The sequence below is a fragment of the Typopeltis vanoorti genome, chromosome 23 (assembly GCF_054136105.1).
Source record: "Typopeltis vanoorti isolate ZY-2024b chromosome 23, IOZ_Tvanoo_1.0, whole genome shotgun sequence".
In the NCBI taxonomy this organism is placed as follows: Eukaryota; Metazoa; Arthropoda; class Arachnida; order Uropygi; family Thelyphonidae; genus Typopeltis; species Typopeltis vanoorti.
In genome coordinates, this window is record NC_143571.1 from 12,760,787 (window position 1) to 12,788,160 (window position 27,374).

General features: G+C 36.8%; 1 protein-coding gene across 1 annotated transcript in view; it reads left to right on the plus strand.

The window, feature by feature from the left end:
• Positions 1–25,887, plus strand: part of LOC150093628 (deoxyuridine 5'-triphosphate nucleotidohydrolase-like) — a 42,416-nt gene extending 16,529 nt beyond the window's left edge. Inside the window, exons 4-5 of the mRNA XM_090413236.1 lie at positions 11,003–11,077; positions 25,787–25,887. Coding sequence (XP_090269362.1) covers positions 11,003–11,077; positions 25,787–25,887 — 176 coding nt within the window. The remainder of the gene's footprint in view (positions 1–11,002; positions 11,078–25,786) is intronic.
• Positions 25,888–27,374: the final 1,487 nt, after the last annotated feature.

A 27,374-nucleotide genomic window follows, 5' to 3' on the forward strand; every position in this document is an offset into this window, starting at 1 on the left:
CTACTGCTCTGCAGGAAATTTTCTCCATTCTCCTCAATGGGACTTTATTCGAAGGCTCGGTTCTGCACAGGCCATCGTAACACGATCAGCTTCGCTTGGAAATCCTCAAGCATTCTCAGGAATAGGCCTCGTCGTCCGACATCACTGTAGTCGACCCACTGCTCTCGTGAATCACCTGACAAACCTCCTAAAGCTGGAATCCAGGAACCGAAGAAGAAGAAGAAGAAAGATACCTGATATCATGCACCTCATCTTTTATTCACCCTTTTGTGCGCTCTCTATTTGAACTTCTTTACCGCACGAACCTCACAGTTCATGCCCCTTGGGTGATCCTACATTCTCCCCAATCTGTTAGGTCACCGTATTCCAGGTAGCTGTTCTGACGTCATTTTCCGCATAGGTACAGCCTCTGGCGCTACACTCAACTCATACAGATTACATACGATTATTTTGGATTACTACTTATTATTGTTTGGAAATTGCGTAATGTACTAGACAGCTTAATGGGATTTACAAATAATTTAACAATTCCTTTACACAATTCTCACTATTCGAACACAAAGTTCTCTGCTTCTGAATTCAGTTATACAGGAATAAACTTCAGTATATAGCACATATGGAACATATATTATCACATAACACAAGGAAATATTCATAATTATATGCTGGTGTGCAGGTATCTCCTTAATTAGTAATATTTAGTATGTTAAATCCTGAATAAAGAATTTGCTTGTAGAGTTCTCCATTCAGGATCTAACATCACAGTCCCAACAAATTTACTCATAAATAATTTTCCAATTTTTTTTTAACATTCATACATTAAACTAACATAAGTATTAATAATCAGGGTGCTTAAGAGTCAAAGCAGTATAACTGATAGGAGACCTCCACATTGCCTTTAAAGCAGGGGGATCCCAACCCTATGCCCACGGGCACCATCCCGTCAACCAATTTTTGTGTGCCTGCCGCTGTTCAACCGTGTGCCATATAGTTTGAAATAATCACGCAACAATTCATAGCATGCTATATGATGCATGCATTAATGACACATGACGAGTATTAAATGCATACAATGTAAAGTAGACGCGCATTCGAAGTTGTTCATTCCAGTTTAAGAACTGGAATATCATCATATTCTCCTAATTATGAAGCACTGGCCAATGAAATGCAATACCAAAGATCACACTAACGTACATATATATATTTAAATTTTTATATAATATAAACTTTTAAGTAATAAAACATTTGATTATAATGTAAACTTTGTATGTATTCATTTAACAAACGAATTCAAAAAATGTGCTTGAAAAAATAGATGGTGCCCGTCACTCTACTGGGATTTTAGAATGTGCTCTAGGAAACAAAAAGGTTGGGAACCCCTGCTTTAAAGGAATGCAGAGAACCGACCAGGGATTCTGACCTAATGTCCAATCCTCACCTTCTCGTGGTGCACCCTGTTGTGTTACCTGGATACTGAACGAACGAGGATGGGCTGGCAATTTGGGATTTAGCCGACCATATTGTTATTCCTATTGATTAAACCAAAATACAAAATGATGGTACGACATGACAAAATTTCATGCTAGCTGGGGCGTTGCCCGGTTAAACAAGGCCCCCGTTGTTTTCGCTAGGGAATCAGGGCGAACAGCGAAAAGACAGCTACTGGAACAAATCTGAAAACAAACCCCAACTCAACATCACCAGAGTTAAAGATCGGTACTATCAACATAACAAGCCTGAATGGCAAAGAAATGGAGCTAGCTGAGGAATTAGATAAGTACCAGATCGACATAATAGGGATGACTGAAACAAAAAAGACAAAAACTGGTGAGATCTTTCTGAGCAATAAATACAAAATGTTATATTCAGTCAATGCCAATCAAGGAAAAGAAGGAGTAGCCATGGTATTCAACACAAAATATGAGGCTAATCTTCTTGAATGGCAAGCTGTCTCAAGTAGAGTGATGTGGGCAAATATGAGAATAGAGAACTGGACAATGAGACTTATTTGTGCCTATGATCCCACAGAAGGTTCTGCTAAGGTAGAAGTGGAGGAATTTTTTGATGCTTTAGAAAAAGCATCTGACACAATGAAAAAGGAAAAGTTGGTCCTTGTTGGGGATCTGAATAGCAGAGTAGAAAATGATTGTGAGACATACAAAAATCTTTTGGGAAAATTTGGAGAAAAGAGCAAAGCTAATAATAATTGGCAAATACCTGTTGGATTTCTGCTCAGGACATGGACTGGTTATTACTAACACCATGCTCCAACATAAAAATGTGCACAAATTCACAATTCACATGGAGAGAAGAGGCAAGGAATAAGAAAAGTCTCATTGACTATGTTATTGTTGATAGTGATATTTTCTCCCTGGTGCAGGACACCAGAGTGTACAGAGGATTTGAAATTGGAAGTGATCACTATTTAGTCTTGAGCAGGATAAAATTGAATTTCATATTGAAAAGAATAACATGCAAGAAAGCTTTAAAGCGAATAAAAGTTGAGCAGTTTTCAGATGTGAACTGTAGACTGAAATATACAAACGTTATTGAAGAAGAAATGAAAGAGTTTGAGAACAGGAACCAAATCTTGGAGATTCAGTGGCAACCTCTGAAGAAAACATTGTTTGATTCAGCTAGAGAGGCATGTGGTGAAGCTGTCTGCAAGGATAGAAAAATTAGAACTCCCTGGTGGACACAGGAAGTTAAAGAGGCAGGGAAGGAAAAGAAGAAAGCATATAAAAAGTTCCTGGCAAATAAGTCAGCTTGTGCCCTTAGAGAATACAGAGACAAATGTAAGAAAGCTAAACACTGCGTAAAACTAGCTAAACAAAAGTCATGGGAGGACTTTGGCAAGAACATAGAAAATAAATATCAAGAAGGTAGCAAAATATTCTGGAGGTTGTTGAAGAAGTTTAGAAATGGAGGAAAGAGTGCTGTAAAAGGAGTAAGAGATGATAAAGGTGAAAAGAAAACAGGAGAAAAACATATCCTTGAAGTATGGAGTAAATACTTTGAAAATTTGCTAAATGAAACAAGCAGTGATGACAGCACAGTGGTAAAAAACACTTACCAGGCATGCAGTCAGGAATATATCCACACTTGAAGTAGAAAAAGCCATCAAAGGCTTGAAATGTGGAAAGGCAGCAGGAGTAGATGATATTCGACCAGAAATGCTGAAGTATGGTGGTATAAAAGTCTTGCAGTGGCTGCACTGCATAGTTCAGAAAGCTTGGACAGAGGGACGAATTCCCGATGATTGGAGTAGAGCTCTAATAGTGCCCATATATAAAAAGGGAAATAAAACTGAATACGAGAATTACAGAGGTATATCCCTATTGACTGTTCCTGGTAAGATATATGCAAGTATACTTGAGAAAAACTGTTGAGAAGAATTGTGGAAGAAAAGCTTGTTGAAGAACAAGCTGGATTCAGGTCAAATAGAGGCTGTCAGGATCAGATCTTCACTTTACGACAAATAGTGGAGAAATCATGGGAATATAACAAAGATCTGTATTTAAGTTTTGTCGATTTGGAAAAGGCATATGACAAGGTGCCAAAAGAGAAGCCATTCAATATGCTACAGTTATATGGTGTCAGTGGGACATTATATCAAGCAATACTTAGTTTTTATTTGAGTTGTAAGTCAGCAGTTAGAATTGAAGGAAGTACAGGAAGATGGTTTAATGTTAAATGTTGGGGTGAGACAAGGATGTACATTATCCCCTCTCTTATTCATTCTATATGGATCACATTATGAAAGAAAGTGGTATTAAACATGATATCAAAATTGGAGATGTTAATGTCAGCTCTTTGCTTTATGCAGACGATGTTATACTTCTTAATAAATCCGCTACAAGTCTGCAAGATTCTCTGACTAAATTGAATAACAGTTGTAATAGATATGGTATGAAGGTTAGCAAGACAAAGACATTGAAAATAGGCAGAATAGTTGAAAATGCGAACTGTTCTGAATATAGAACCTGTGGAAAAAGTAAAACATTTCAGCTACTTAGGCGTAATTTTTAGTGAAGATGGTAAATTCATCATCATCAACAAAATTCCTGCCATGTACCCTCAAGGGGTGTACAGGATATGATAGCACTACATGAAAAATTTACATCATTACTAACTTCTTATCAACAATTTTCCTCTTAGTCTGTTTACTTGTCAAGACTCCAACATTATCAGATCTTATATTTCTATGGTCTAAGGCACTTTGTACCATATCAATCCACCTATATCTTGGTCTCCTGGTCGTTTTCCTGCCAACTTGGCAGAGAACACTTGTTTTGCTAATCTTTCCATCTTCACTAAAAACCGTGCCTAAGTAGCTGAAATGTTTTACTTGTTCCACAGGTTCTTCTCCATTCACAACACAGTTGACATTTTCAATGATTCTGCCTATTTTCATTGTCTTTATCTTTTTATTGCTGACCTTCCTACCATATCTATTACAACAGCTATTCAATTTAGTCAGAGAATCTTGCAGACTTGTAGCAGATTTATTTAGAAGTATAACATCATCCGCATAAAGCAAACAGCTGACATTAACATCTCCAATTTTGATTTCATGTTTAATACTACTTTCCTTCATAATGTGATTCATATAGATAATGAATAAGAGGGGGATAATGTACATCCTTGTCTCACAAAAGATATAACATTAACCATCTTCCTGTACTTCCTTCAATTCTAGCTGCTGACTTACAATTCAAATAAAGACTAAGTATTGCTTGATATAATGCCCCATTGACACCATATAACTGTAGCGCATTGAACAGCTTCTCTCTTGGCACCTTGTCATATGCTTTTTCCAAATCGACAAAACTTAAATACAGATCTCTGTTATATTACCATGCTTTCGCAACTATTTGTCATAAAGTGAAGATCTGATCCTGACAGCCTCTATTTGGTCTGAATCCAGCTTGTTTTTCACCAAGGTTTTCTTCCACAATTCTTCTCAACCGTTTCTCAAGTATACTTGCATATATCTTGCCAGGAACACTCAGTAGGCAAATACCTCTGTAATTCTCACATTCAGTTTTGTTTCCCTTTTTATATATAGGTACTATGAGAGCTCTACTCCAATCATCAGGAATTCATCCCTCTGTCCAGGCTTTCTGAACTATGCAATGCAGCCACTGTAAGATTCTTATACCACCATACTTCATCATTTCTGGTCGAATATCATCTACTCCTGCTTCCTTTCCACATTTCAAGCCTTTGATGGCTTTTTCTACTTAAGTATGGATATGTATTCCTGACTGCATGCCTGGTCAGTGTTTTTTTACCACTGTGCTGTTATCACTGCTTGTTTCATTTAGCAGTTTTTCAAAGTAATTACTCCATACTTCAAGGATATCTTTTTCTCCCGTTTTCATGTCACCTCTATCATCTCTAACTCCTTTTACAGAACTCTTTCCTCCATTCCTAAGCTTCTTCAACAACCTCCACAATATTTTGCCACCTTCTTGATATTTATTTTCTATATTCTTGCCAAAGTCCTCCCATGACTTTGTTTAGGTAGTTTTACACAGTGTTTAGCATTCTTGCATTGTCTCTGTATTCTCTAAGAGCAAAAGCTGACTTATTTGCCAGGAACTTTTGATATGCTTTCTTCTTTTCCTTCACTGCCTGTTTAACTTCCTGTGACAACTAGGGAGTTCTGATTTTTTTATCCTTGCAGACAACCTCACCACATACCTCTCTGGCAGAATCAATCAATGTTTACTTCAGAGTTTGCCACTGAATCTCCAAGGTTTGATTCCTGTTCTCAAACTTTGCATTTTTTCTTCAATAATCTTTGTGTATTTTAGTCTACAGTTCACATCTGAGAGCTGCTCAACTTTTATTCGCTTTAAAACTTTCTTAAATGTTATTCTTTTCAATATGAAATTCAATTTTATCCTGCTCCAGACTAAATAGTGATCACTTCCAATTTCAAATCCTCTGTAAACTCTTGTGTCCTGCACTAGGGAGAAAACATCACTATCAACAAAAACATAGTCAGTGAGACTTTTCATATTCCTTGTCTCTTCTCTCCATGTGAATTTGTGCACATTTTTATGTTGGAACATGGTGTTAGTAATAACCAGTCCATGTCCTGAGCAGAAATCCAACAGGTATTTGCCATTATTATTAGCTTTGCTCTTTTCTCCAAATTTTCCCAAAAGATTTTTGTATGTCTCACAATCATTTCCTACTCTGCTATTGAGATCCCCAACAAATACCAACTTTTCCTTTTTCATTGTGTCAGTTGCTTTTTCTAAAGTCTCAAAAAATTCCTCCACTTCTACCTTAGTAGAACCTTCTGTGGGACCATAGACACAAATAAGTCCCATTGTCGAGTTCCCCATTCTCATATTTGCCCACATTACTCTAGTTGAGAGGGACTGCCATTCAAGAAGATTAGCCTCGTATTTTGTGTTGAATACTATGGCTACTCCTTTTCCTTGATTGTCATTGCCTGAAGATAACATTTTGTCTTTTTTGTTTCAGTCATCCCTATTATGTCGATCTGGTACTTATCTAATTCCTCAGCTAGCTCCATTTCTTTGCCATTTAGGCTTCTTATGTTGATAGTACCGATCTTTAACTTTGGTGATGTTGAGTTGGGGTTTGTTTTCAGATTTGTTCCAGTAGCTGACTTTTCACCGTTCGCCCTTGTTCCCTGGCGAAAACAACGGGGGCCTTGTTTAACCGGGCGACGCCCCAGCCAGCATGAAATTTTGTCATGTCGTACCATCATTTTTTATTTTGGTTTGACCAATAAGAATACAATTTGGTCGGCTAAATCCCAAATTGCCAGCCCATCCTCGTTTGTTCAGTATCCAAGTAGATATTCAACAGGGTCCACCACGAGAAGGTGAGGATTGGACATTAGTCAGAAGCCCTGGTCGATTCTCTGCATTCTTTTAAAGGCTATGTGGAGGTCTCCTCTCAGTTATGCAGCTTTGACCCTTAAGCATCCCGATGATAAATTAAATATAGAATTAGACAACAGAATCAACAAATCTGGTATTGTAGGAAGTCAATTGAATAAATTCATATGGAATAAGAGAGAAATTAGTCGGAACACTAAATTAGCTATACAAGACAGTGTTCAAACCAGTTTTAACTTGTGGATCTGAGAGCTGGGTCAGAAGTAAAACACTTGATCAAAGACTAGAGACCGCAGATATGAGAGTCCTGAGAAAGATTAGAGGTGGTGAACAGATGGCATCAATGGCAATATCATATTAAAAATGAGAATATTTTTGAAAGAACTTGACATTGTCAGCATCCACGAATGCGTTAGCAGAGCTAATATCAGGTGGTAAGGTCACTTAAACAGAATGGGCGAGGAATGATTAGCAAAACAAGTGTTCTCTGCCAAGTTGGCAACGACCCAGAGGAAGATCAAGATATAGGTGGATTGATATGGTACAAAGTGCCTTAGACGATAGAAATATAAGATCTGGTAATGTTGGAGTCTTGAAAAGTAACAGACTGATTTGAAGAAAAATTGTAGATAGGAAGTTAGTAATGATGTAAATTTTTCATGTAGTTCTATTACATCCTGTACACCCCTTGAGGATACATGGCAGTAATTTGATGATGATGATGATTATGGCATAATCATAAAGAGTATTAGTACACTTAAGTATACAGTGTGACATGTGGACAAATATAAAATTACATTTAATTTATCAATCACTGGACACTAATGAGTCCAGTGATTGATAACTAATTAAATGTAATTCTTCTACTCAGCCCAACATCATTAAATTAATTTGTGCTGATTTTGATTGACATATCCCATTCTGATCACCACAAATTTATAATATTATTCAGTGTAAAATTGATTTTAATGTTGGTTTGAAAAAGAAAAAAAACTGTAGTGAAAAAAATATTTATGCATTGTAACTCACCATAGAAGTCAGCTGAGTAGAGGATTCAATAGAGGATGTCAACTTGTTGGCCAAACACTTATCACATACACACACCAACACCAAATATGTATATATGCAAAGTATGCAATTTAATAAATAAAAATGTTAGAATCTCTCAATTCTAAACTAGTTCCAACACTAATATTTTCAGTTTAAAAATGCAGCACCTTTTAACAGAGCAATTATAAGTTATTGAAAAAGTTAAACTTAGTTTCTTTTATTACAACTGAGTTTTTGAAGGTTTTAGCTAGGTTATTGAGACTTTTGTTGCTGTTTTCTGTCCATTAGCTTGTTAATTCTGGGATGAATTGAAGTCATCCCAGAATTGATAGCCTAACGGAGAAAAAAATACTTTCCAGTCCTTTGTCCGATGATAATTCATTAAGTTGAAGGGTTTCTTCATGGGAAAGGACTGTCTCTTTGCATTTGATGAAGTTCACAATCCACATTTTGTCCTCAGGGATCCTCATGTTCGGGATAATACTTTTCAAACGACAACAACATCGTGAAATGGGCTGCAATAATATCTAAAACTGAATTCTGTTAATAGAAATCATCTGCTTCCATAATATAATCTGAGTACGACTGAAACATTTCATTATTTTTTTCTGCAATCATATTAAGCCAGAGTTTGAGTTTCTTTTTTAATGATTTGATCTTGTTCCAAGCATTAAATATTGTTGTATCTGGACCTTGAAGTTTTAAATTTAACTTGTTTATGTAAGAAAATATGTTGCTGTGATATGCCAGTCTAGCTACCCATTTCTTATCCTGGAAATAATGGGACAGGTCACTTTTCTTATCCATTAGAAAAAGCTCAACTTCCTTTCAGAGTTCATATAACCTCTTAAGAACTTTACTGTGGGACAGCCAACAAACTTCCAAATGGAAAAGAAGATTTTGATGATCAGAGCGCATTTCATCAAACAATGCTTTTAACAGTTATTTAAAGCACTGTTAATAATTTTAACAGATTGAGACAGGGCTTCGTTAAGCTCAGGTGCCATTTTTTTTGGAGGCCAGGTTTTACCTATGAATGTAGCAGTGTGCTGACAATAAGTTATTGCTTGCCATATCCATAATTTTAGTGTCTAAACCTGAATTTCTACCTGTAAGACAGGCAGCGCAGTTAGTACAACCTCCAATGCAATTTTATATTCGAGATCTCTCTTTCTTCAATGAAACCATTTAAAACTTTGAAAATTTCACTGCTGGTAGTGTGTGTAGGTAATTCAGAAACACTTAAAATGTCTACCTTCACGTCACTTTCATCATGGTCAATATATCATACATGTGTAAGTAAAATGCTGTTGTTCTGAATATCTGTAGATTCGTCCAGTTGTAATGCAAACAATTTTGATTTTAAAAAAATTTTTTTTTTTTCAATGAGTTGTGTTTCTATATCTTCCATATCAGATATCCTCCTTTCAACTGTATATCATTTGACAATGGCATGTCTTTCATTTTACTTGCTGCAGACTGGCCTAATACTTCATTACAAGCAGCAATCAAAGAAGGCTTAATGAGTTCTTCACCAATGGAATACAGTTTTTTGTATTTAGCTATTTGTAATGATATTAAATACGATGCTATCAGAAGTGAAGTGTCGTCAGTTGAAGCTTGGGAAATAATTTTCTTTTCTATTTTAAGTGCATCTCTTTTACACCTAAAGAATTCAGTGGGTTTGTTGACTAGATCAGAATGTTTTGTATTGAGATGTAGGGTAAGTCGCAAAGCTATGAAGCTTCATAGCTTCATTTCTCAGGACGGTGGCACATTGAGGTTGTGGCAATTGGTCACTGTGAGAGTATCGTATGAAACCAAATTTTAAATGGCTGTCTCCATGTATTTATGAGTGAATGCAGACTTTTCTTCTGTGTGCTGGTAGTTTTCCTCCTTTTATACATCCTGGAGATCGCTTTATAGGCCTGAGGTGGATGAATCACTATTTGTTGCATCACAAACACCTTCAATAAGAGATTTCTTAACCCCAAAATTAAACAAAGTTCCTTGTCCCTTTTCCTGTTAAAATTTAAATCTGTAGGCCTATCACTTTTATAAATTCACTGGACTTGGGTTTTGAAACAAGCACTTACACGCTGCAATTCGAACTTGTGAAGAAACAGTATTCAGTATTACTAGATTTGAGAACTGGATACAGACTGCCTTGATCTTCAGTGAAAAAATTTTCTTTATACTTCCTTGCTGATTACCACTGACATTTGCAACAGATGTTATTTCATTCAGCTTTGAGAATAGACGATATGCTGCCAGTTGTTGTAATCAGCTTGCAGGCAATTTTTATGGCTGGTCATAAACAGCGGTGTTCCCTTTCCCAAATGTTGAAAGACGTCTGTCTGAAAATTGTCGATAATTCACGAATACTTCCATGTTTAAAAATATGCAGCTTGGTCACTGACATTTGCTACACAGATGTTATTTAGACATTCTGGGTCTGAGCTTTTTTGACATTCATGAATATTCTCCTCAGAATATTTCCACTATAAAATATTTATTCATGAAAAATGCTTAGTGAACTAAAATGGCAAATTCCAGAAAAACTCTCGGGATCCAGAATAATTGATGGCAGTTAAGAAACACAGCTCTAGAGTCCAAACCTGAAACATTTTTAAGCTGCTTCAGGCCTCCAATTTCACTGACATCTCTTTTGGGTAGGGAGCTATCACAGTGGAGGCATTACTTCTAGAACACCTTATATTTATTTATGGCATTGTTAATGAAGTTATTCATTGAAATAGTTGGATTGAAACACTCAGTTGATTACAAAAAGCAATAACTCTGAATATAGAAAAACTAGTGTACTTCATCTGTTAAGTTTACTTCACTTGATACTATAAACAAATTTGAGGCTACTCTTATTTTTTTTATAAAAGCCAAATCAAAATTCATGTCTGTTACTTTGCCTAAACTTGCTATGTTACTGATGAGACTTCAGAGTGCAAATACATTTTTTCCCCTTTAAATCTAAAGAAAAAGATGCAAGTTTTTTGTTTTTTGTCTTCCTCTAGCATATCTAGTATTTGCACATTTCTTAATTTTATTTTTAGCTGGAGTAATTGACGAAGATTATCGTGGAAATGTGGGTGTTGTTCTTTTCAATTTCAACCAAGAAGAGTTCAGAGGTATTTTTTTATAAATAATTTTGTAATTATATACATGAAAAGATGATTTTCATCTTGTTTGCTAAAAAAAAAAAGAAAACTTATGTTTTGCTTCATTTATTTTTTTTACATATTTGTTGAATCATTAATTCATATTGGAATAAGAGAGAAATTAGTCGGAACACTAAATTAGCTGTATACAAGACAGTGTTCAAACCAGTTTTAACTTATGGATCTGAGAGCTGGGTCAGAAGTAAAACACTTGACCAAAGACTAGAGACTGCAGATATGAGAGTCCTGAGAAAGATTATAGGCGTGAACAGATGGCATCAATGGCAGTATCATATTAAAAACGAGGATATTAGGAAAGAACTTGACATTGTCAGCATCCAGGAATGCGTTAGCAGAGCTAATCTCAGGTGGTATGGTCACTTAAACAGAATGGGCGAGGAAAGATTAGCAAAACAAGTGTTCTCTGCCAGGTTGGCAGGAAAACGACCCAGAGGAAGACCAAGATATAGGTGGATTGATACGGTACAAAGTGCTTTAGACGATAGAAATATAAGATCTGATAATATTGGAGTGTTGACAAGTAACAGACTGATTTGGAGGAAAATTGTAGATAGGAAATTAATAATGATGTAATTTTTTTCATGTAGTACTATCATATCCTGTACACCCCTTGAGGGTACATGGCAGGAATTTGATGATGATGATGATTAATTCATATTTGGTGTTAGATTTAATATTTCACTGAATTTTTTACAAGAATTTGTGAAGTGTGAAAGTAGTCTAATCATTATTTATAATTAGTAGTATTAGTGTATGATGGGTACATTACTAAAAATTGAAGTCACATAATATTATTTAAATTATTAAGGAAATTGTACTTGAGGTTTATTCTTCTTGAGTTGAGCTTAATATAGCATTTTTATATTCAAAAGATTTTCTTTAAGGTACTCAATAAGAACTAGTTTTCTTTTTTGTAACTTAAAGAATTAAACAATATTTAAAGTTTCATTTTATGAATCACTAAGCATGTATGAAGAGACTTGGCCAGATGATTGTCATTCAGCAGTGAAAGAACACAATGGTAATAAGTCAGTGGCAAAGTTAATTTTAAAGTTTAGCTGTTGAAGTAGTGAATTACTATTGGCTCTGTAAAAACTCTGTAGCTTAAAATTATCAAAGCGCTTTACCTCGATTTTTTACATAGGTCAAGTCTCATGAGAACTGTAAATAACCTTGTATGTTTCTTCGTATATTTTGCAAACTGTTAATGTAGTTAACCCTGTGGGAAGTGATTGTATTTACTGTTTTAACGTCAAAAACAAAGGCAATGCTTTCCCAGGGGAACTTTGTATATAGTTATGTGTAAGAGCGCAGGAAAAGTTGTTCTCTAGTTTTGTATATAAGAGTTGCTTACTGCGCTAACACCTTTAAAGATAGTATCTAAGAGTGTCGCTAGGTTTAGAGAAGTTTTTGCGCCCCCAAAAGGAGAAGCCAAGTATCAAAGAGGTCTGCTAGTTTTAGAGACAAGTTTCGGAGGAGAACAAAGAGCGGGTTAAACTTAAAAGAAGATAAAAGAGTCATGCCGAATTCTTTGGGGTTTACTACCCTTAGTGCGAGATCGCAAAATAAAAGGGACTGAGCCAAGCATAAGGGGCTTCCCGGTTCCAGTCCAGGCCAGAGAGAGAGGGCTTCCAGACGTTGCCGAAGAAGGAAAGGCTTCCAGATGCCAGAGAGAGGGATCCAAGTTGAGAGTTGGCGGCAGTTTCAGTTTCTTGGAGGCGACAGTTTGAGCTCTTGGAGACGGCAGTCGTCCAGGCATTTTCGGCGAACCAAAGCAGAGGAGAAAAGGCAATGTAAATTATCCGAGGCAGCTTCGCTTGGAAGTTTTTCTTTTCGCCGTGGGAGAACAACCTTTTGCTGGAGCTGAATGAGTTCCACAGTCCGCTATTTTCCCGATGAGTTATTACTGAAGCCAGACATTCCTGAGGAAGATCAAGATCTGAGATTAAAGACTTTTGACTGAATGTGCGATATAGAGCCCTTGTAAGTTCCATACTTTTGTACAATTCCTCTTATAGTATGTTATAGAAAGACTTTTTAAGAATTTGGTTAATAGCAGTAAGAAGTGTGTCATTAAGAGAATCGATTGGCATATTGGAAGTTGATATAAAAAATTGTAAAAATAACTTAACAGAGAGTTAGCTAACCTCTTTGCAAGTAAACTAGAAGTTTAATAAGTTGAATTTGTAAGCGGAGAGTAAATAAGATTTAAAGTAAAAAGGTTCTAATTTATGCTAAAGATTTTATAAATGGATAGAGAAAGCAATCTCCCTATTGTTTAATTCATGTATAAATTGTAAATAAATGTGTTTTAATTATTTGTTAAAAGAGTGCTGCCTGATCTTTTATTTTACAACTGCACTGTTCTTAAATAAATCGGACTTGTGAGCGGGAAATAATTTAAGGCAATAAAAACTCAGTTCAGTTACTTATGAAACATGACTGTTAAAGTAAACATTGATAAAAGAAACTTTGCTCGTGAGAGAGAGGGAAATCTACTGGAAGTTTTATTTAGTTTTATGCATTAAATGATATATTGGTGGCACAGTCTGACAAATTTCCAGTATTCATAGGCATTCGACTAGTAAATACGAAGGTGGATAATCATGGTACGCAGTAGAATACATGAGAAAGGATAAAAGAGAAAAAGCGTATTAGAGTAAAGCTATAAAGAATTAGGAATAGAATAAAGATAGAAGAGTAAAGATATTACATATAAGAAAATAACCATTACATTTACAATGGTGCAGACAGCAGTAGATATTACAGCTCTCCATATAGTGAATTCACAGAAATTAAAAAAATAGTTTATTATGGTGGGCATCTGCTATAGCAGATATTCTTCAGTATACAAACATAGTATATTTGAAGGATTTTGACTTGTTAATACTATGTCTAATTTTTACCTTGTATAATTACTATTATTATTATTATTATTATTTGACACCTCCAGGGAGTTCAAGACTCATCAAGAGAGGGTGCCTTCTCTACAACTCTCCATCTCCACTGCTTAACCTGTCATCCACATCATCTACACCAACGCCATCTACTGACCATTGACACTAGTATTTTCACAGATTCACGAAAATGAAATTACAGATTGTTGAAACAAATATGTTAACTTGTTGACCTTGGTTTCTGTGTTTAAGCAGTTCTGTAGGTAGTTTTCGGTATTGAGACCACATATTAATCTAAAGAGTTTATTAAAAATAAACAATTAAAAAACCAAAAAAGTTTCATGCATCGTAAGACTTGCATCATCAGGGGTAATGGCACATGAAAGTGTTACACAACAAAAGCTTATTGGCAATTGATTTAATTATTAATACTATGACTAATTCTTACCTTGTATAACTGCTATTGTTGAAACAAATGTTAACTTGTAGACATAGGTTTCTGTGGTTAAGCAGATCTCTAGGTAAATTAATTAATTTACCTACAGAACTGCTTACCCAGTTAAATTAATTGACAATTTAATTGTTAGTGAGCTTTGTTGTGTAAAACTTAAGTACCATTACTCCTAATGATACTTAAGTTTGTTGGGTTTTTTAATTGTTTATTTTTAATAAACTCTATACTAATATGCGGTCTCAATATTAAAACGGCCTACAAAATATGTTAACTACATATAAGTGTTTGTCAATCTGGGAAAAAAATTCATCCATTTTGTAAAAGTAAAAAAAGACTATTTGTACCTATAGTCAAACAGAAGGATCTACTAAGGTAGAAGTAGAGGAATTTTTTGATGCTTTAGAAAAAGCAACTGACACAATGAAAAAGGAAAAGTTGGTCCTTGTTCTGAATAGCAGAGTAGGAAATGATTGTGAGACATACAAAAATAGGTTGGGAGAATTTGGAGAAAAGAACAAAGCTAATAATAATGACAAATACCTGTTGGATTTCTGCTCAGGACATGGACTGGTTATTACTAACACAATGTTCCAACATAAAAATGTGCACAAATTCACATGGAGAGAAGAGGCAAGAAATACGAAAAGTCTCATTGACACATAGTCAATATTGTTGATACTGATGTTTTCTCTCTTGTGCAGGACACCAGAGTGTTCAGAGGATTTGAAATTGGAAGTGATCACCATTTAGTCTTGAGCAGGATAAAATTGAATTTCATATTGAATAAAAGAACATGTAAGAAAGTTTTAAAATGAATAGAAGTTGAGCAGCTCTCAGATGTGAACTGTAGACTAAAGTACACAAAGAGTGTTGAAGAAAAAATGAAGATTTCTTCAATACCCTTGAAGATTAAGTGGCAAGCCCTGAAGAAAACATTGATTGATTCAGCCAGAGAGGCATGTAGTGAGGTTGTTTGCAAGGACAGAAAAATCAGAACTCCATGGTAGACACAGGAAGTTAAAGAGGCAGTGAAAGAAAAAAAGAAAGCATATCAAAAGTTCGCAAATAAGTCAGCTTGTGCTCTTAGAGAATACAGAGACAAATGTAAGAAAGCTAAACACTGTAAAACTAGCTAAACAAAAGTCGTGAGAGCATAGAAAATAAATATCAAGAAAGTGGCAAGATATTCTGGAGGTTGTTGAAGAAGCTCAGAAATGGAGGAAAGAGTGCTGTAAAAGGAATTAGAGATGATAAAGGCGACATGAAAACTGGAGAAAAAGTTATCCTTGAAGTATGGAGTAATTACTTGGAAAAATTGCTAAATGAAACGATCAGTGACAGCAGAGTGGTAAAAAATGCAGTCAGGAATACATATCCATACTTGAAGTAGAAAAAGCCATCAAAAGCTTGAAATGTGGAAAGGCAGCAAGAATGGATGATATTTGACTAGAAATGCTGAAGTATGGAGGTATAAAAGTCTTGCAGTAGCTGCACTGCATAGTTCAGAAGGCCTGGACAGAGGGATGAATTCCAGATGATTGGAGTAGAGCTCTCACAGTACCCATATATAAAAAAAGGGAAATAAAACTGAATGTAAGAATTACAGAGGTATTTCTCTGCTGAATGTTCCTGGTAATTTATGCAAGTATATTTGAGAAACAGTTGAGAAGGATTGAATCCAAATTGGTGAAGAACAAGTTGGATTCAGGCCAGATAGAGGCTGTCAGGATCAGATTTTCACTTTACAACTAATTGTTGAGAAATCATGGGAATTGAAGGAAGTATAGGAAGATGGTGTGATATGAAATCTGGTGTTAGACAATGTACGTTATCTCCTCTGTTATTCATTATCTATATGGATCACATTATGAAGGAAAGTGGTATTAAACCTGATATCAAAATTGGATATGTTAATGTCAGCTCTTTGCTTTATGCAGATGATGTTATACTTCTAAATAAATCCACTACAAGTCTGCAAGATTCCCTGATTAAATTGAATAACTGTTGTAATAGGTATAGTATGAAGGTCAGCAATAACAAGACAAAGACAAAAATAGGCAGAAGCATTGAAAACATCAACTGCATTGTGAATGGAGAACCTATAGAACAAGTAAAACATTTCATCTACTTAGGCACAATTTTTAGTGAAGATGGTAAATTAAATATGGAAATAGACAACAGAATTAACAAATCTGGTATGGTAGGAAGTCAACTAAATAAATTTATGTCGATAAGAGAGAAAATAGTCAAAACACTAAATTAGCTGTACACAAAACAGTGTTCAAACCAGTTTTAACTTATGGAACTGAGAGCTGGGTTAGAAGTAAAACACTTGATCAAAGACTAGACCGCAGATATGAGAGTCCTGAGAAAGATTAGGGGTCTGAACAGATGTTGTCAATGGCAATATCTTATTAAAAATGAGGATATTAGGAAAGAACTTGATATTATTTGCATCCAGGAATGTGTTAGCAGAGCTAATCTCAGGTGGTATGGCCACTTAAACAGAATGTGAGAGTAAAGATTAGCAAAACAAGTGTTCTTTGCCAGGTTGGCAGGAAAAAGACCAAGACATAGGTGGATTGATACAGTAAAAAAGTGCCTTAGAAGACAGAAATGAGATCTGATTGGAATTTGACAGGTAACAGATTGATTTAGAGGAAAATTGTAGATAGGGAGTTAGTAATGAGGTAATTTTTCATATAGTACTATCATATCGTGTACACCCCTTTAGGGTACATGTCAGGAATTTGACGATGATAAAAGACAATTTTTTGTGAATTTTTATTTATAATACCATTTTCTTAAAGAAGAAAGCATACCAAAAGTTCCTAGCAAATAATTTGGCAGATGCCTTAAAAGAATATGGAGACAAATATAAGAAAGCTAAACACTGTAAAACTAGCTTAATAAAAGTCATCGAAAGGCTTTGGTAAGAATATGGAAAATAAATATCAAGCAGGTGGCAAAATGATAGAGGTGTCATGAAAACCAAAGATAAAGATATCCTAGATGTCTGGAGTAATTACTTTGAAATTAAACGAACCAAGCATTACAGAACAGTAGTAGAAAATTCTCAGGAGGAATGCAAAGAGGAGTACCTATTAATACTTAAGAAAAAACTGTCAAAAACCTGAAATGTGGAAAGGCAGCTGGAGTAGATGATATATTTACCAGAAATGCTTAAGTGTAGAGGTATAAAAGTTTTGCAGTGGCCACTGCATAATTCAGAGAGCTTGATCAGACAGTCAAATTCATGATTATTAGAATAGAGTGCTTAGTACCCACCCATCTATCTATCTATCTATCTATATATATATATATATATATATATATATATATATATAAAGGAATAAAACTGACAAGGTGCCCAGAGAAAAGCTTTTCAAAATATTACAATTATATGGGGTGAATTGAACACACAGAGCAATACATAGTCTATATTTAAGTTGTCAGTCAGCAGTTAGAATTGAAGGAAACACAGCGAGATGGCTTCTTGTAAAAATCTCAGGGGTAAGACAAGGATGCACATTATCTCCACTCTTATTCATCATCTATATGGATCACATTATGAAAGGAAGTGGCATTAGGTCCAATATTAGAATTGGAGATATCAAACTTAACTCTTTGTTTATGCAGATGATGTTGTACTCCTAAATATATCTAGTACAAGTCTCCAGGATTCACTAACTAAATTGAATAACAGCTATAACAAATTTGACATGAAAATCCAGAATAAAAAGACAAACTATGAAAATAGGCAGCAACATAGAAAACTTCAGCTGCATTCTGAATGGAAACCCTATAGAATAAGTCAACTATTTCAGCTATTTAGGCAAAGTTTTTAGTGAAGATGGCATGTTACAGACAACAGAATAAGCAAAGCTGGTATGCTGAGTAGCCAGCTGAATAATAAATCTATATGGAATAAGAGCGAAATTAGCCAAAACACCCAACTAGCAATATACAAGATGGTGTTCAAAACCAATTTTAAGTTGTGTATCTGAGAATTGGGTTAGAAATAAAGCACTTGATCCATAGATATGAGGGTTTTAAGAAAAATTAGGGGAGTGAACTGATGGCATCAGTGGCAGAATCGTATTAAAAATTGAAGATATTAGAAAGGAACGTGACATTGTTGGCATTCAAGAATGTGTCAGCAGAGCTAATCTAAGGTTGTGCCCACTTAAATAGAATGGGTGAAGAAAGGTTAGCAAACAGGTGTTTGATGGCAGGAAAGAGACCCAGAGGATTGATTCAGTCAGAAGTGCCTTAGAAGCATCAAATGTCAGATATGACAATATTGGAGTGCTCACAAGTAATAGATTGATTTGGAGGAAAATTTACATATCAGGAATTGCTGATGATACAATTTTTTGCTCTTAGCACTTGAATCACTTATGGAAAAAAGCAAACAAATTCATATCTGCCATTATAAATAAACATTGAAATAAAACTCAACAAATAAAATCCTTAGGTCTGGACATATAACAATATTAGTGCACATCTTAATTTGATTGGCTCCACAACATTGTTGGATGGACAGAATCAGTAATATCAATGGCAGCAACTCAGAAAACAATTAAAAAAGATAAGTTTTAATATCTGTTATTAATAGTTCATGTTCTGTATATTCCATCACTCAGTAAGGAATAAGCTAATTATCACTGTTTGCTGCACATCTGTTTTAGGTTTCCATGTCGTAGTGAACTGGTTACCTGTGTGGCGTACTCTCTGTAGATAAAATGATTCGTGCATATCCTAATCCTGTCATTGGTAATCTAAAAACAGGCATTTGTAAATCAGCAGTCCCATTTAAGATATAAAACAGAATCAGCATTATGTAAATAAAACTTCAGGTAATCCACAAACCTTCAATTTGTTCTCATAGGAAACATTCTGCAGACCATTCACCTCTGGATACATTTCTCACCCCCAAGAAATTCAGGTAAAGTAAAAGAATAACAACTTCTTTATCTCTATCTTTTAGTGTATTTTTCAATGGTCATGTAATCCTATGAGCTTATCTTGGTGACCTTAGCAATATGCCCTCTAAACATCAATTCTCTATCCTACTGCACCCAAATCCCTAGCTTCATCTCTTTCCTAGAATACAGTTCCATCAATGTGGTGCATAACTTATAATCGATTTATTCCAAAATGCATAACTTTACATTTCTCCACATTAAACTGACATTCATTAGCTTTTGCTCATACCAACAGTCTATTTAAATCATCCTGCAAGCTCTCCACATTGTCTTAACTATTATTTTACCTAATTTTGCATCATCAGCAAACACCTGTATTTTCATTCATATTATTTCCTGTATCATTTATGTACAAATTAAACAGTAATGGTTCTGGCACAGAACCTTATGGAAAATCACTATTCACCTGCTTTTGTCTAGATTCTGCTCCTCCATATACCACTTTTTTTGGTATCTGTTCATAAGTCAGCCATCATATCTGTATTACCAGTTTCATATCCATCCCCATTTGTTGCAGTTTGAGTAACAGAGCTCCATGTGGTATCCTGTCAAATGCCTTTGAAAAATCCATCACAATTATCATGTAGCCGTTACCTTTTTTTTTTTCCAACTCGGCTGTCACACTATTATAAAAAGTTGATAAATTACTAAGATATGACTACCCTTCACAAAGCTAGTTGCCCCTCATAGAATATCATATTCTTATCCACCCATTCCTGAATTCTTTTTTGATCAACTTTTCCAGTACTTTTTACCACCACTCCTAAGAATTCTGAGATCTATAATTTGCTACTACAGTCTTAGAATCTTCCTTATGCAAAGGAATTTTAGGCTCAAACCACCTTGACCTTCCTGAATTAACTACTTGATTCGATATTGTTGTTTGAGAGACCAGATTCTGCATTTATTGGTCATTCCCATACTTGCTTGCCTCATCGATGCCTTAACACACACTCACCTGCATCCACACTAATTGCTTAAGTTTTCTTTGCACTTCTGCATGCACTCTTGGTAAACAAAGCTCTCTTTAGACACTTAACACCAGAACCATTTATGTGCAATCTGTCAGCATTATAAAATCCTTCTTCTGAGCCCTGCTAATCTCTTGACATTCCTGCAATTTTTCGATTTCACATTTTTCTCTGTGAATAACACAAGCATGCTGTTTTGTTATTGAGGTCTTCTTCGTTCTCCTGAACTTCCTCCACTGCAAATTAACAATTTCCAGTTTACTGTCAATACTATCAGTGGCATTGCGTGTCCATTTTGGTGGGGTGTGCTGTGCAACCCACGTTACAAATTTCACGTCAGTTTGACCCGTATGCATGGGCGTGCGTCCGCAGAAATTTTTCCAGGTGGGGGCAAAGCTTGGAGACAAATGATTACATCACAAAACGTCTTTTAGCTTTTTTTGATGTAATTATTTGTCAATGTAAACTATAAATACATTATTTTCATTTTACATAGATTTTAATGATCTTTAATTCTTGTGTGGGGTGGGGGGGTATTCAGAATTAATACAGTTTTTAGCACAATTTCATATATAAAAAAATTGGCCAGCATATTTTATTAAAAATCAACTAATTAATTAATCCTTCATCTTCATTGTCAACTAATCCTTCATATTTATTAGAAAATAACAATGAAGGAGAATGCTATATTTGGTTGGTATATTTGAAATATGAAAATATGTGAACCATCATTTATAAGAGATGTAAGAATAGGAAATGAAAGGAAAGAATAAGTGTGAGTAGAAATACTTTCATTAATGGTAAACGAATTATAATAATTAACATTTGTAATATGTGTGTCCTATAAGTTGCCAGGTGTTGGAAGTTTTTTACGATCCTATAAAGTCTAGACACGAATAAGTGAATTTATGATGGCATAATTAAAAAAAAAAAAAACTTACGAAGAGACAGAGTATGACAGGGATAAATATGGTTTGATGAAGTAGAAAATTATCTCATAAAATTTGTTGCACATGTTATGTGTATTTCTCTGGTTTGTGTATATTTCGTTCCATTTTTCCAAGAATTTTCTTTTGTTTACTGAGACTCGGTATACGTAACATCAGAATTATCCATACTTTCAAGAATCCTACATTCATTAGTGTTTTTTAGTATCAGCAGTTCTTCTGTCTTATCAATCTCACATATGCTGGTATTTGTTGTAGATCAACAATATCTTACAATACGCAAAATATTCATTTTTATTCAGGAATAGATATTTTTAAACTGTTTCCGAAGACTAGATTAAAAATGTCTCTATACCGTTAAAAAACTTAACAACCTCAACAGATGCTATATTGCACAACCAAGAGAAAAAACAGTTAGCTTTTTTCTCCTTACATCATCATCATCATCTTCCTTATACCCTCTTTTACCTTGCAGTGTCGAGGGTCCATTGATCCTCGAACCTCACACCGTTTACAGGATAAGGTGGTCAGCCTTATGCCCCGGTGTATCCTATGGCCTGTAGTGTTGAGTTCTCAAGGCCAGTTTGCCTGTTTTGCGGGATGAAAAAACCCTGCTGTCCATGCCCAAGACTGGCTAACTTGGCTATGGCTGAGGAAGATCCTTCAGCTCCTCACGTCACCGACAGGAATCGAACCTAGGACACTCCTTCCCCAGGCATATGGTAGCGAAGCGCATAGCCACTAGGCTAACCGCGCGGACTAAAGCTTGCTACACCTTTGCAACGAATTGCCCTGGTGTTGTATCACCTTACCCCAGTCCTGAAGATACTTTCAGGTGCAAACTTTGTTTGCTCACACTTGGATAAAGGATTAAAAAGAAAACAACAAGGAGATTTATTTTATTATATGTAATGCACTTCCAAAAGGTGTTGTGATAGTGTGAATGAGTTCATATTTTGGATGAGGTGGATACCATATTACAGAACCTTAATGTAAATACATCTGTAAGATTGGATGGTATACCAGCTTGAGTCTTATGTGAAGCGCAACAGAATTGTCACTGCCATTGACCATATTGTTTATTCTTAGTCTGAGCTCTGGGTTAGTCCTGAGGGGTTGAAAAGAGAGGAAAATAGTTCCATTATATAAAGGAGGTTCCAAGACTGCTGTTGCAAATTACCAACCAATCAGCATATCAGGAGTAATTCTCAAAGTATTGGAGAAGTTGGTTGAGAGCAAAATACAGGAAGGGAATAGATGGAAATGGGATACTGTATGGGGGGGGGGGGGGCATGGTTTTGTGAAGAGTAGATCATGCCTCAGTAACTTGCTCAAATTTTATAATGCAGTGATGGCTGAATTGGATAAGGGTAATGGGTTTACAGTGATGCTGCTGGACTTTGCAAAGGCCTTTAACAGGATACCACATCGAATTCTAATCAGCAAACTGCAGCACATGAGGATGGAAATAGGGTTGGTGAGAGGGATAGGAGGGTGGTTGGAGAGATATCAGAGAGTACAGTCCAAAAGAAGGCCTGTGACTACTGGTGTGCCGCAGGGTTCTGTTCTTGGACCACTACTATTTAATTTGTTCATTAACGATATAGGAAAGGATCTGAGAGGAACTGTTCATTTGTTTGCCGAGGATGCAAAGTTGGGTAGAGCAATAGTCAATGCACATGTCAAAATTTTGCAGGATGATTTGGAGGACTGAGCTAAGGAGAATGGTTGTCAGTTTAATGTGGCAAAGTGCAAGGTTATGCATTTTGGGGTGAAAAGATTATCAGCAGTATACCACATTGGTGGAACCGTACTCCAGGAAATTGACAAAGCCAGAGACTTGGGAGTGTTAGTGGATAGGGAGTCAAAGTTTAGGGAGCACATAGCAAAAGCAGCTAAATTAGATCACTTGGTTACTGATGAATATTTTGACAAGCAGGTTATTGTTCCTCTTTATCGAGCCTTGATAAGACCCCATCTTTACTACTGTGTGCAGATCTGGGTACTAGGTTTTTTTGGTGATGGGGAGGAGGTAGAGGGGATCCAGAGGAGAGTGACAAAGATGGTAGCGGGTCTATGGAATGAACCTTACAAGAACAGGTTGAAGATTTGTCGGTTACAGAAAGTGGTTAATAAGTAGAAAATGGGTAACCTGATTGGAATATTAAAATACTGAGGGGTTTTTACAAGATTAATTCAGAGGAAATTTTTCAGAATAGGTGTGGTGGTGGGAGAACTAGGGGCCATCCATAGAAACTGAGCAAGAGTGTCAGAACTAGGTTTTTTTTTTTTTTGTGCTGCCAGAGTCTATTGTGGGTGCCATGACTGTGAATGAGTTCTAAGCAAAGTATGATAGATACTGTGCGAATGCCGAATAGTTCTTGACATGATGTTTAGGGCCACCCTCGATGAGTCTAAGGACTCCTTGGAGTTGCCTGTAATAATAATATTCAACATTCACCCCCCCCCCCCCCCACCCCCCCCCCCCCCCACCCCCCCCCCCCCCCACCCCCCCCCCCCCCCACCCCCCCCCCCCCCCACCCCCCCCCCCCCCCACCCCCCCCCCCCCCCACCCCCCCCCCCCCCCACCCCCCCCCCCCCCCACCCCCCCCCCCCCCCACCCCCCCCCCCCCCCACCCCCCCCCCCCCCCACCCCCCCCCCCCCCCACCCCCCCCCCCCCCCACCCCCCCCCCCCCCCACCCCCCCCCCCCCCCACCCCCCCCCCCCCCCACCCCCCCCCCCCCCCACCCCCCCCCCCCCCCACCCCCCCCCCCCCCCACCCCCCCCCCCCCCCACCCCCCCCCCCCCCCACCCCCCCCCCCCCCCACCCCCCCCCCCCCCCACCCCCCCCCCCCCCCACCCCCCCCCCCCCCCACCCCCCCCCCCCCCCACCCCCCCCCCCCCCCACCCCCCCCCCCCCCCACCCCCCCCCCCCCCCACCCCCCCCCCCCCCCACAGAATGTTGTAATTCATTCTAGCACAATTCCAAAACGCTTCTTTTGTTCTTGCCTCGCTTAGTCTCTTGTACAATATTTTTCCCCTATACTTTATGCATGAGATAATTATGTGCCTCGTTAATAACTGCAATCTCCTTTATCCCATTTTTTGGTTTCGCAAAAAAGCATAAACACCTATTAGAATCATTGTGTTACTCCCTCAGTAAGTATGAAATTATTAAAGGATTCTGGTTGGACGAATATCATTAAATCCTTTTGTATTAAAAACCCGACTTGTCGGAAAGAAAAGCCCCCACTCGCCCGTGTTAGAGATTGAGTAATTTTGGAACTGGCTGAAGAAAAGCTTAGAAAAAATTCATCTAGTTGGCGATTAAAATCCAACTTTGAACAGTCTCTCTCTTTCTCTCTCTCTCTCTCTCTCTCTCCTGGTTGCCTAGAGCTATGGATGAAACGACATTTCCACAGGGCTACAGAGTCACCTAAAGAAAATTGATTACAGAACTCCTGTTATTAGAGGCACCGATGAGTGTTAGAATTTATGGCCACAAGATGGCGACAGTTGTGCTCTCCTTCTCTCTCTCTCTGTCTCCTGAAAAGTTTTGATTTATTTATACAGTAATTCAGGTTAAAGTTTAATAAATGCTTCAGTGATGAAGACTGTCAACTGGTCATCAAAAATTAGTTAGAGCTAATGGAAATCCGCCATTACAAATCCTTAACTATCCTCTTATTCTCTGGAGGGGAAACTAATTTCTATTTCGCTCGGACCATTTATGCAGGAGTAATTCGTGTTGAAATTGCATGTTGCATCATTTCTGTCTTCTCTGGGATTTAAGATGCGCACAAGAAGATACCCATGTGATCCAGTTTTGGTTTAATTTGATTTTTTTAATGATGATTCGAACCGTTGTTAATACTTCCACGCTAACTGGATCGAACTGGTAAAATGTATAGAATTATTTCAATTTTGGTTTCAGTGGAACATTTCCAGCAGAAAAATTAGAAAACAGAAATTCATAAATCTAACTCACACAATCTACAAACGGATAGAAATGTAAATTGCGTTTACAATAACTATTTCCCCAGTCGTCGGATTTTTTTTTTTTTTTAAAAAGCGTTATAACTAGATGGAGTTCTTTGAGTACATCGTGGATATCATGATAATTCGCGCAAAACAACGAAAATATAGACGAACAAAATTTTAACTCTAAAAAGTTTCAAATGTGTTGCTATGTTTATGTGTCTACTTCCCATTACACCAAACGTACATTTGGTGTAGTGGGTAGTGGAATGCAGGAAACTACCTAATGTGCTGTAGATTCAAATTTTTCATTTCAGTTAAATAATTTTAATGACAAAATTAGACAAAATAAAATTATGTATAAAGTATTTTATGTTTAAGTATATATTCTTATGTATAAATTGTGTATGTTCTCGTCGCAGACTTGCAAGATGAAAATTCCGAGATTCCGCTTGGAAACACCTTTCATCCCAGCACACGAGACCGGTCAGTAGAAGTGGCGTTTGCACTCTACAGCACTTAACCGCAGAACGAAAGGCGTTCGAATCTAGTCGCCGACTAGAGGAACTTTTTCTAAGCATTTTCTCGACCGGTTCCAGAGTTAGTCGATCTCTGGCACGGGCTAGCGGGTTTTTCCTCCCAGAAACTCGGGAGGAAAAACCTGTAAACTCAAGAAAATCGGCCGTCGAACCCACACTATTTTCAGACATTAAAAATATATTATGTTAGGGTTAGGGACCACCAGATGGCGGCACTTACTAGCCGCCATCTTCACTGCGTGCCGATTAATTAGTGATAACCTTGGGCCAGCTATCTCTGATTGGCTACCAGTGGAGATTGAACTGCCTACTCAGTCTCCAAAAGTTGTATAGGGCTAAAAACGGCCTTGCCTACTCCCTATATGGGAACAAAAAAGGCGTTAGCTGATTTTTTTTTTTAGCTGAAGTATTTAGGATAAAAATAGGTCTAGGTTTCACATTTACTTTAAAGTGATACGAAGCGAATACGATTTTATGATTGTATACAACCATTTCCTCAAGTATTGCATTTGCATATATAAAAGAAAAATATTAAGCACAACAATTATATAACAAAAACGTGACTTACGCTTCGGGAATCCTGCTTTCAGTCTCGTGAGAAATTCCATTTTTTATTTCTTGGAGTTTGCTAGGCAGGTCTTGATATCGACTCTCTCTTAGTGCTTGTCCTAGCTGCTTCGCTAGCTTAGGGATAAGTTTATTAATTAGCTTATGATGTTTTCCAGACGTAATATCATTGGCACTCAGTGACTTCCTGTGTTTTTTCGTAGCAATTTTTTTGTCTTGAGAAGAAGCATAGACGGATTTGGATTGTGCAGGATGTTCGTTTCTTATGACCTGAATATTTTTACCTAAGGTCGAAATAATATTGGCAATATCATTATCTTGAAGGTTACGAAGGTTACTATTGAGTTCATTGAGGAGATCTGTATTTTGTTCCAGATTCCTAAGGCCTCTTTTAGAGATATTACGTAAAGAGGATTCTAAGAAGGAAGGTATAATCTTAGCAAGAAGAGTATCTCTGGATGGTTTGCTGGACGTGTTTATCTGATCAGTATCACGAAAGATGCTTTTGTAGTTATGACTCCGTTTACGTTGTTGCTTCGTCGCGATGGTTGTTCCGATAAATAGGAATAAAGCAAAGAGGAATATCTTCTGGTGATGCTCAAGAGATGCCTGAAACAAAAACAATCATATACTTTTGTATGGATTCACGGAGAAAAGGTGTTTGTAGGACTTTTTAGGTGCCAATGATTTGGAGAAAATTAAAATATCATATAAATGACTTACATCTATATCTGTATATTAATAAAAATTAAATAATTTATATTGTACTTAAGCTGTTCAGATTTTTAAGTATCTGTTCCAACATCACCCCCCAAAATATTGCAACATCACCACAGGAAGCCATTATAGGATAACAGCATTCTTGAATTTGGCAACAAACTTCCTCAGTGGATTGTACAGAAGG